General features: G+C 29.1%; 1 protein-coding gene across 1 annotated transcript; it reads right to left on the bottom strand.

The window, feature by feature from the left end:
- Positions 1–52: 52 nt before the first annotated feature.
- On the bottom strand, positions 53–12,017 carry LOC105199424. The gene is made up of 9 exons (XM_011166546.3): positions 10,837–12,017; positions 10,002–10,382; positions 9,327–9,531; positions 8,787–9,023; positions 4,296–4,726; positions 3,280–3,660; positions 625–829; positions 332–487; positions 53–170 (listed from the first exon to the last, which is right to left on the bottom strand). Exons 1-9 carry the CDS (start codon positions 11,196–11,198, stop codon positions 126–128), a joined length of 2,403 nt encoding a protein of 800 aa, XP_011164848.3. The 5' UTR covers positions 11,199–12,017; the 3' UTR covers positions 53–125.
- Positions 12,018–12,200: the final 183 nt, after the last annotated feature.

Here is a 12,200-nt window from a genome sequence, read left to right as displayed (position 1 = left end):
CTATATAATTTGAAAAAACTATATTTTGAAAGAACTATTTGAAAAAACTATATAATTTGAAAAAACTATATTTTGAAAGAACTATATAATTATCTTGCTTCAGTACAATTTCTGTTTTTTATATTTCATTTTTTAAGTACGTTAAACGCGGAGTATGACGCTTTTAAGATCTGAAAGGAAAATTAGAGAAATCATTAATATGGAACATTGTGTGATTATTAAAAGTTTCGACTGTGTTTTCCGAACATTTACGTCACAAGTGTATCACGAACGGTATCGTTTACAGACGTTAGTTCTTTGCTAAAGTATTTGTCACTGCTACATTACTAACATTGTTGTAAGACTGAAGGGATAGAGTTATTAAGAAGCTGCTGGTAAATTTTATAGGAATTGTGCTTCGTATCATGATCATCAACAATTTTTTCTTTTCGTCAACTGATAACACTGGCCAGTCTGTATGATATATAGAGTCTGTTGTATTCATACTCTGCCAACATAAAATAAATAAAATTATCATTTAGTAAATAATTCCAAATGAAAAAATAAATAAATAAATAAATAAAAAATTTATACTATGAAAGTTCTCGCGATTTTTTATTATAATAACTTGATATCGATAATTACCTTAAGAATTACTTCGTTTCCAGACCAACAATAAACATAAATTTGTACAAACATGCAAATGGTGTATACTAACAAAGGTGCAGTTCCAGACAGGTCTGTAATATTCATTGACAGGTAATATACAGATGTACATAATACCAGTATGCTTGCAAAAAACTGAACGAAGAGCACCTGATTGAATATAACGTTTATCGTTTTTGCGTATCTGCAATGATTTTATTACAGTTTTGCATTGCGTATGACCAATTTACTATTATTTAAATTAAATTATCTAAATGAAGAAATAGTTTTCTCTTATCTTTATCTGGATTATTAGAATATATACTATTTTTTTCTTAAATAGAAAAAGAGTTTATCTCTTTCAAATAGTTTAATTGTAAGTCAATGTGAACAATAACGAATATGAAGTATTGTTCTAAGCTCATTATCATAAGAGAATTTTTTGAAGTAAGTAATAACTTGCATCATACATCAATTGCATAAATCAAAAAATAGTAGCGCAATGTAAAAGTTGTCTTAAAATTATAAATGGTTTGAAAATTTTTTATGCAAGGCATTTTAGTAGTCATTATAATTTTATACTCCTCTAAAACAAAAACATTTTTTGTTGAACTAAATTATTTAAAGAATTTTTGCTTTTAAAAAAGTTTTATAAGTAAAAATATAAAGGTAATTATTTAAAATAAGGGCCTCACCTCAAATCTTAATAAAAATGTACTCATTTTCACCACGTTTTTCTTCAAGATTCTTTTGATTTGAGTGAAAACGCATCGAATGAGTACATTTTTATTAAAACTTGAGATGAGGCCCTTACTCTAAATAATTATCAAATAATAAACTTACCAAGCTGCTCCACGGACATCATATTCTCTCGCTGACATATCGTTTTGCTGCTTCCATGCCAAGCTTCACCAACGTGTTAAGTCGATTGTCCGGGTTGTATGAAATTAATTGGCACCCCTGCAGTACGAAATCGTAGTTCTGGATTATTCATAGAAAAAAAAGTACTTGATAGTTTTTACAAATAGTTTGCCTATTATATTATAACAAAGAAAATACACTTTAAAAAATGGGAGTGCTTCACATCCAACACTAACACCGAATAGTTCTGAATAGCTAATTCGATATCTTTTAACAAGTACTAGAGTACAATAAAAAAAAACTTTTTTGATCAAGATAAGAAAAATAAAGAAATGAAAAAATATATGTCAAATTTGAATAGTTCTAAATAGCATATATGATTCCTTTCGATAAATTCTAAAATTCTCGATACATTTAGAAATAATTCTGCCTGAAAATGTAAAAAAAATTGGAATTGAGTTCTTAAAAATAATATCAAAACAATAGTCGAAACTCCGAAAATATCAGTTTCACGTAATTTTCTCATTAAAATTTTTGATAAAATTGCGCGGCGACTATTTAGAACACTCAACAGAACTTTAAGAACTCTTAAAGAATTTTTCACGATATCGACCTTGTAGTTTTAAAATGTAAAAAAAATTTTTACGAGTTCTAAAAGTTCTGTTGAATGTTCTGAATACCTGCCGCAAAATTCTATCAAAAATTTTAACGAGAAAATTATGTAAAACTGATATTTTTGAAGTTTTGACTATATTTCTTATATCACTTTGAAGAATTCAATCCCAATTTTTTTTTTACATTTTTGAGCAGAATTATTTCTACAATGCATCGAGAACTCTAAAACTCGTCGAAAGAAATTGTATGTATGTACATACTATTCATAATTATTCAAATTTGATATTTATTTGTTTATATTTATTTGTTTATTCTTTTTTTTTCCCCTCAATCAACAGTTTTTTTTTTATATCGAAAACTTTAATACTTGTTAAAAGACATCAAATTAGCTATTCAGAACTATTCGGTGTTAGTGTTGGGTGTAATGCACCCCCATTTTTTTAAAGTGTATTTTCTTTGTTACAATATAATAGGCAAACTTTTTGTAAAAACTATCAAGTACTTTTTTTTCTATGAATAATCCAAAACTCTTAACAAAACTACAATTTTGTACCACAAAGGTGCCAATTAACTTCATACACCCCGGACAATCGTCTTAACATGTTTGGTGAAGCTTGGCTTGGAAGCAGCAGAACGAGATGTCAGCGAGAGAATATGATATCCGTGAAGCACCTAGGTAAGTTTATTATTTGATAATTGTTTAGAATAAGAGATAATTATCCAGAACACCCCTATCACCTCCGATTTTGATAAAATTAATCTTTATTCAGATAATTTAATGTTATCTAAGCATAACATTATCTAAGCATAACTGCATACGAATAAGGTAATTATTATCTTGATATATTATGAAAGAATTTTAGCACATGTATGATTCATTAGAACAAAAACTGCTTAATCCCGAGTGAGCATTTAGACTTATCTTTAAGTTCTACACAACTTACCACGGAATAATTTTATAAAGTAACGCTGAGAATGCTCCGTTTTCGAACTCGCAATTGTTTATTAAGTCCAAACGGCAGTTACATTATCTTTTGACTTTAATATCTCTCCACGATGAAAGTCAATTAGTTGACGTTATAGACAATAATATGATTTTCAGATACAGAATTTAAATAAACGCATTTAAAAAGATATGTAGTAAATGTGCGCGTAAAAACAAACTCTTACACGACTCACTTGAAAATGCTGAGATGATGTCGTACGCAATCCGGTATCTCTATTTTGTCTTGATTCAACGAAGAGAATCCATGGCCGAGATGCCCAACTGATTTGCTATTTATTAATTTGTGAAGACGACTTTCGAAAATTTCAAGTTGAGCACACGTTTGTATAAACAATCCGAAAACTAGGGTTTCCGTGCCAACATTTATCATAGTGGCCAAAATTATAGTTATGATCTGATGAATGGACACAATCCGAAACACCAAAGGAACATTGTACTTGGATGGCAACCATACTCGATATGGCAGATGTCCGCGCATAATATTAAATATAGATCCTATTGTAGTACCAATAACCGAGCCTGTTGCCAAAAGTGAGTATTTTATAGAATACGATCTGTAAATATAGAAATAAACTTATATACTTTATAACTTTTGTACATTTATAATAATTAGAATTTATTTTATACTTTAAACTTACATGAATTTATAATGACGGAATTTAATTATTATTCCGAGTGTATATAATACTATGATAAAATAATATTTAGAATATTTAATTTACAGAAAATCGTTTAATTCAACAAAGTACAAGTAATGGAGTTTTCAGAAATGCGATAACTCTAAAATAAAATTTAACGATGAAATAGAATTCAACAATTAGTAAAAGGCCTTGCCAGACACGTTAAAGTTACAACATTTAATCATTTTAATTGAATCGTTTAAAACATTATATAACGTAGTACGCGAATTAATTTCTTGTGATTTTACACACATTACATTAATGTTTCACACACACGCGCGCGCCCGAGCGCGCACACACACGCACACGCACACACGCACGCACGCACGCACGCACGCACGCACGCACGCACGCACGCACGCACGCACGCACGCACGCACGCACGCACGCACGCACGCACGCACGCACGCACGCACGCACACACACACACACACGCGCGCGCACACACACACACACACACACACACACACACACACATTCTAGAATCTTTTTGTAATAATTATACATACCTGATAAACTTATCAAATTTTGTTTGTATCATCGCTTCGTCCTCATCACGAGGTTTACACGGTTCTCTCATCAATACTTGCACCAAATTAATAATCTCATTTCGCCGCATCACAACAACAGTTGCTTTACAACATACAGCAATAATAGTCAGGAACATTAAAGTATTAGTGGCAAAATCGTCGATATTGTCGACAACAAGAATTATATCCATAAATTGAGTGAACACCAAAAAATATTGTGAGAATATTACGATAAAGGTAAATACACTATACAGCAGTTTCGCACTATTTGATGACCACTTGATAGGCCGCCATATGCCACAAAGAGTATATATTAAAAAATTTAGAGAAAGTATTTGCATATTTGAAGTATTCGCTACTCTTTTGACGAACAACTTATCGATGCGCGCAAAAGTGTAAGCTCTTTTTATCTAAAATAAAATGTCTAAGAAACTGATTTAAAATATTAAGAAAAGTATCTTTTCCAAAATGCATTAACCGAATGTCCAGTTGTAGGCATATAAAGAATATTTAAACATTGAATTTAATACCAAGATAGTACAATATTTTATAAAATAGATGATGTGATTAATGAATTTTACAAAGTGTTTGAATCACACGCCTAACACTGCATATAAATGTCTATGACATGTTTTATTCACTTAGCACATAAATTGCATTACGGAATCGCAAATTGAATGACATTATTCAATTTTATACAACTTATCATTCTTGAGATTACAAGTAGAAAGCGATATTTATAAACATTTATCGCGGATCTAGTTCGAAATATAGCTTCTCACAACTTTACTACCGGCCTATTAATGAAACAAAAAGTAACAAATATTAATAACAGTTTTATTATTGTGCAGATTAATGAAATTTAAATGTAACCGAGGACGTCTTGCGACAGACTATGTACGGTTTTACATACTTCAGTATGTCAACCCCATTGCAGTCAATTATGTCATTAAAAAATCGACATGAAGTCGATTAGACATTTATTACGGGGTTGCTTGTTCTTTCCCGCTCTTGCGAATACTATAATTGTGAAAAATTTTTTATTTACAACCATCGAGGGGTCTTATTCTTCATAATCGCACACATTGTTATATTCTCATCGAATAAAATATTTGTATAATTTCATGTTTACCGGACCCAAGCAGTAGGTTCTATTTCTTGCAAAGTCTTATTGCATAAAATAAGAGATAATGCAGCGCTGTATGGCTATTGTATAATGTATTTATGAATCTTCCAAGTTGGCTGCTTGAACATATGCTGACTACAGCAAGTGTATCTAATAACTATATATCAGCTGTAAGCATAATATATTACATATGACGCGCACTTGGAAAATTTCTTCTTCTCGACTCCATACTGAAGTCTAAATTAGTGGCGCTTGTATGTGAAATTTTGAAACATACATTTCATTAGATTGCATAAAATGTATGTATTCTATAATATGTGTTCAATAACATTATTATTTGTAAAAGTGTAAGATAGGAAAAGGTAGAAATAAATACATAAACAGAAATTTTTTTTAATTTACCATCAAATTTTTATGACACTATTATAGTAACACAAGCGCGCGCTACACAGCTTTTGCTATTATACAATTTACAATTTACACACATTAACCCTTTATACACATAAGTCCTAACACGATCTCCGCGGTGACAACTGCTCACGAAGTAAGCACAGCGAGAAAACTAATCAGTATTACGGAAAAGCTTCAATAATAAATTTCGAGAGCTGCGACTATAGATTTAGCATAAACTTTTTCAGATAGAAAACTGTGTAATAATTATAACACCAACTACACATTTGGTTATTTACATTTCATTTTTGAAGAATATTAAATGCTGGGTATGATGTTTTTAAGATCTGAAAGAGAAATTAGAGGTAACGTTAATATATAAAATAGTTGGAGAATTTTAGTTGTTTTTTTTTTAACAGGTTTGCGAGAAATGTATCACTGATAATATCGCATGTGTACATACAGATATTTATTTTGCAATCCAAGTATTTGTCACACTACTAATATTACTATAAGATTGAAGAGATAGAGTTATCAAGAAACTGCTGGTAAACTTTATAGGAACTGTGCTTCGTATCATGATTAACAACAGCTCTTTCTTTTCGTTAATTGACAATAATGGTCAATCATTCCATGCAATATACAATCTCTCCTATGCTTATACTCTGCCAACATAAATACATATAATTATTATTTTGTAATAACACTGAATTATAATCAATATTTTTCGATATAGAAACCAGTTTTACTTGTGTCAGGTATTAAATTATTTTTCTCGTAAAATAATTAAATTGTACAAAAATACAACTTGTAAGTTTTCATCAAATTAGTCTAATTTGACTATAGAGTATTGATAGTTACCTTAAGAATGACTTCGTTTCCAGACTAGCAGTAAATGTAGATTTGTACAAACATGCTAATAGTGTACATTCGTCGTAGCTCCAAACAGTTCTGCAATATGTATTGATAATACACGCTTGTACACAATACCAATATGCTTGCAAAAATCACTTAATAAATAAATATTACAAATTTTATTCAACTTAACATAGATTATGTACAATGTAATATCGGGTTGAATATATATATATATATATATATATATATATTCAACCCAATATTACATTGTACATAATCTATGTTAAGTTGAATAAAATTTGTAATATTTACATTCAGTGTTAAGTGATTTTTGCAAGCATATTGGTATTGTGTACAAGCGTGTATTATCAATACATAATATATATATATATATATATATATATATATATATATATATATATATATATTAACCGATCTTATTCAATTGTAATGCAATGTATATTATTTGTGTAAAAATACGAGTAAAAAACAATATTTATAGATACTTATCGCGCATCTCTTTTTGAGAATGTTGCTTTTTATTAGCTACTTACCAGTACAACAGAAGTAACGGATATAATATAATATGTTTTACTATCGTGAAGGTCAATAAATTTTATTTAATTGTAACCGAGGACGTCTCGCGACAGACTATGTACGGTTTTACTTCAACATGTCAACTCCATTGCAATCAACTGTGTCATTAAAAAATCGACACGATGTCACTTACAATTAGACATTTATTAAGGAGTCTCCCTCTCTTTTCTGCTCCTGTGAATTATATAATTGTAAAAATTTTCTTACTTACCATCGAGGGATCTCATCCCTTACAATTGCACACACTGTTATATTCCCATCCAATAAAATATTTGTGTAATTTTTATGTTTATCACAACCGAGTAGCACATCGTATTTCTTGCAAAGTCTTATCTTATTGCATAAAATAAGAGACAATGTAGCGACACATGGGCATAATTATAATAGGTATAATATATTTATATATTTTCCATGTTGACTACTTAAACGTATGCTAACTACAGCAAGTGTACAATGGCTACATACCACTCCTAAGCGAAATTTATTATATATGACGTACTTAGACTGGAAAATTCCTCTTTCTTGATTCTATGCCAAAACCTAAATTAAGTGTCTCTTGTATATGAAATTAAAACATACATTTCATTATACATTGTGTAAAATGTAGAGTATTTACGTTCCGGTATTTACGCCACACGAGGATTTACGCCGCAGAAGTCAGAAAGAATAGAGGAAATGAAGGTATTTTGCTCGCAATCATTCTGTTTATATTACTCTGCCTTTATTATATTAATATTATGTTGTAGTATTTTAGTTTTTGACTGTTGATACTTTCTAATTTTATTGGTATATGAATGAATTTCCTCGAGCTCGCCTTTTCCGAAATTTTTTTTTCCAAAATTGAGCTCTCAAAAATGGTATGATATCAAAAAGTGATTTTTGTTATTGAAGTAAATGTTCAAATAAATGCAGTTAGAAATTTATATGCAAAATTAGGATTTTTCGAAATTCTTTAAATAGTGCCTTGAGAAAGTCAATTTTATAATAATAAAAGTATCGTATTCATATTTAAATCTCCTATAAAAATTTTTCAATTATTAAAGAAAAAAATATTAACATAAAAAATGCTTACATAATAGATTTAAAAATAAATAATTAGTGTCCTAAGCTACAACATGTTCCTATGTACAGTAGTCTTCTCTATAAAATTTTTATTGATATTGTTTAACTTGAACATAATTAATAATATTTGATAAATTAAATTTTTGATTAAATCGATACATATATGTATACCGAAGTTATTCAATATGTGCACGCAATAACGTATTTCTAGAATTGTAAAAAGGAGTAAGATTGAAATAAATATGTAACGAGAAATTTTAGAATTTACTAATTTACGAAAAACTACATGATCATCATGCCCAACTACACTTTCGGTTATTTATATTTTACTTTTGAAGTATATTAAATGCTGAATATGATGATTTTAAGATCTGAAAGAAAAATTAGAGATAACAATAGTGTATTCAGTTATTTTCACTATATTTTTCAACATATACAGAAATTTGTTGATAATCTCGCGCACTATAGATATTTATATTTTTTGGAATCAAAATACTTGTCATAACAGTACTACTAACATTGTTATAAGATTGAAGAGATAAAGTTATAAAGAAACTACTAGTGAACTTTATAGGAATTGTACTTCGTATCATGATCATCATCAATTCTTTCTTTTCATTAATTGATAATAGTGGCCAGTTCATACAGTATATAGCATCTTCTACGCTCATACTCTGTCAACATAATATAAATGTATTTATTATTTTGTAATAATATGTAATTATCACAATATTTATCAATTACTAGTATTTCGTATACGTGCATATGTGCGTGTGTATTTATACGTACATAGAATGTTAGTATGTATATGTACATTTTTACACATTTGTACACATGTACATATAAACTTGCTCCAAATGTACCAGATAAATCACTAGATTACCTTTCTTGTAAAATAATTGGTTTGTGCAAAAACGCTCTCTAGTTTCCATCAAATTAGTTCAATTTTATATGGATTATAGAGTATCGATAGCTACCTTAAGAATGACTTCGTTTCCAGACCAGCAGTAAATGTAGATTTGTACAAACATGCCAATAGTGTACACTAAAAAAGTCGCAGCTCCAAACAGTTCTGCAATATGTATCGACAGATAATACACGCTTGTACACAATACCAATATGCTTGCGAAAAATTGAACGAAGAGCACCTGATTGAATATAATGTTTACCGTTTTGGCATATCTATAATAATTTCATGTTAGTCTTGTATTGCTGTATGAGTAAGATAGCTATTGTTTTGATATACATATATGTATAATTTTATAACATGATTCCTACAAATCTAAAAATTGTAAAATAATTTGTGTATATAAAAAATTTATTAAAATACCTAAATAATCTTGTGTGATCAAGCATTTAAACCTAATTGTCATTTTGATTTCTATGTAACTTAAGACTACGAAATAGCCATGTAACAAAGTTACATTTAAAACGCTTTATTTTGAAACTCGTAACAATTGTGTATTAATTTCAAATAATAATCACTTATATTATCTTTTAACTTTAAACATCTGTTTGCTATAAACGTTAATGATTAAAAACAACAAGGATTTTTAGACACAAAAATAATTGACGTATATGTATTTGATTACTTACGTACATAACAAAGAAGCATTTAAATACATACAAATATAAATCAATTTTTAACTTACTTATAAATACTAAGATGATGACATATGCAGTCCGATATTTCTGTTTTATTTTGATTCGATGAAGAAAATGCACGTCCTAGGTATCCAACTGTTTTACTAATTATTAATTTGTGAAGACGACTTTCAAAAATTTCAAATTGAGTACACGTTTGCAAAATCAATCCTATGATAAGGGTATCCGTGCCCACATTTATCATAGCAGAAAAAATTACAGTTATGATTTGATGAATGGATATAATCCAAAACACCATGGGTGCATTATTATTCCATGGCAGCCATATTCGATAAGGCAGATGTCCATGCATAACATTTAATACTGATCCTATTGTAGTGCCTGTAACGGATGTTGTTGTCAGAAGTAAATATTTTAACGAACACGATCTGTAAATGCAAAACGAGATTAGATTTCATAACTTTTACATTTATTATTATTAAAATTCATTTATACATTTAATTTGCATAAATAATACATAATGACCGAATTATTTCTCTGCATGTTTAATATGCGCGTATATGTACAGCCTTATTTCAAAAAAGTTAAATTTGTAAAAAGTTTTTTTTAATTTAACTAAATATAAATAATTACATTTTTATTTTTATAAATTATTACATTTTTAAACGTGGCAATAATACTAAAATGTAATATCAGATGGAATAATAAATAAAAGGTTTTACTAGAGATGCAAAGTAAATTAGAACTTTCATTAAATTAAATCCTAATACGGAGGAAAGTTAGAAATATTGCGTGCAACGGGAATTAAATGTTTGTAACGATATTTTACGCGTTAAACTAATATTTCACTATAAGATCTTGCTAATAATTATACGTATTTACCTGATAAACATATCAAATTTTGTTTGTATCGCCGCTTCGTCCTCGTCGCGAGGTTTGCACGGTGTCTTCGTCAATACTTGTATCAAATTGGTGATCGCATTCCGCCGCATCACAACGACAGTCGCTTTACAAGTAACGGCAACAACAGTCAAAAACATTAGAGTATTAGTAGCAAAATCATCAATATTGTCGACAATAAGAATTATATCCATAAATTGAGTTAATGCCAAAAAGTAATGCGAGAATATTACAATAAAGGTAAATACATTATACAGTAATTTTACACCATTCGACGACCACTCGATAGGTCGCCATATACCACAAAGTGTGTGTATTAAAAAATTTAGAGAAAATATTTGCATATTTGGACCTCTTTTTACGAACTTATCGATGCGCTCAAGAGTGCAGCCTCTTTCTATATGTAAAATATCTAGAAAAAGTAGTTTAAAACATTGCGAAAAGTATTTTTTCCTTAAATATGCTAAATTAATTGAATTCGATGTAACAGGCAATATAATATTTTATGAATTATATAAGATAAATTTTACAAACTGCTCAAATCACTTAACATTGAATGTAAATATAACAAATTTTATTTAACTTAACATAGATTATGTACAATGTAATGTCGAGTTGAGAATATATATATCAGACGATCTTATTTAATCGTAATGCAATGTACTATTTGTATAAAAATACAACTAAAAAACAGTATTTATAGATATTGCTCACCTCTTTTTGAGAATGTCGCTTTTTACAATTTTATCAGCTACTCACTGGTACAACAGAAGTAACGGATATAACATGTTTTACTATCGTGAAGGTCAATAAATTTCATTTAAATGTAACCGAGCACCAAGTCTAGCGACTGCGGCTATGTACAGTATTTTACATACTTAAACATATCAACCCTATTGTAGGGCCATCAATTATTATCATTAAAAAATCGACATAATGTCATTGAATCATTTAATACGGGGTGGAAGTTATTTTCCGCTTCTGTGAATACTATAATTGTGAAAGTTTTTCTGCTTACAACGGAAATTACTGTTCTTTGCTATATCATGCATTATTACGTTCCCATGAAATAAAATATTTTCCTTGTCTCTATCGGAACTGAACGGAATATTTCCCTCAAAGTCTCATCACATTATTGTAAAAAATTGTAAGTCACACTGTAGTGATGAAGAGAAAATGAATAGTATATTTATTATTTAAGTAGATCCTAAGTTAACTGCAAATACGTACATGTCGAATATAATACAAATATTGTTTAAAAAAGATAAACTGATATATAATTCTTATGTAAAGTTAACACTTGTATCTCAAATGCGCCGTAAATGGACAAGTTATTCTGTTATCGG

The sequence above is a fragment of the Solenopsis invicta genome, chromosome 3 (genome assembly GCF_016802725.1).
Source record: "Solenopsis invicta isolate M01_SB chromosome 3, UNIL_Sinv_3.0, whole genome shotgun sequence".
Classification (NCBI taxonomy): Eukaryota; Metazoa; Arthropoda; class Insecta; order Hymenoptera; family Formicidae; genus Solenopsis; species Solenopsis invicta.
Note: the sequence above shows the minus strand (reverse complement) of the source record. Positions and strands in the feature narration are given on the sequence as shown.

Excerpts from the sequence above, each read along its gene's own strand:
- LOC105199424 (XM_011166546.3), bottom strand. The coding sequence starts at position 11,198 with ATGCAAATATTTTCTCTAAATTTTTTAATACACACACTTTGTGGTATA. Across the intron at positions 830-3,279 it reads CATCATCTCAGCATTTTCAA|ATACGCAAAAACGATAAACG; the intron begins GTGAGTCGTGTA and ends AAATCATTGCAG. Across the intron at positions 488-624 it reads GAAACGAAGTAATTCTTAAG|AGTATGAATACAACAGACTC; the intron begins GTAATTATCGAT and ends TTATGTTGGCAG.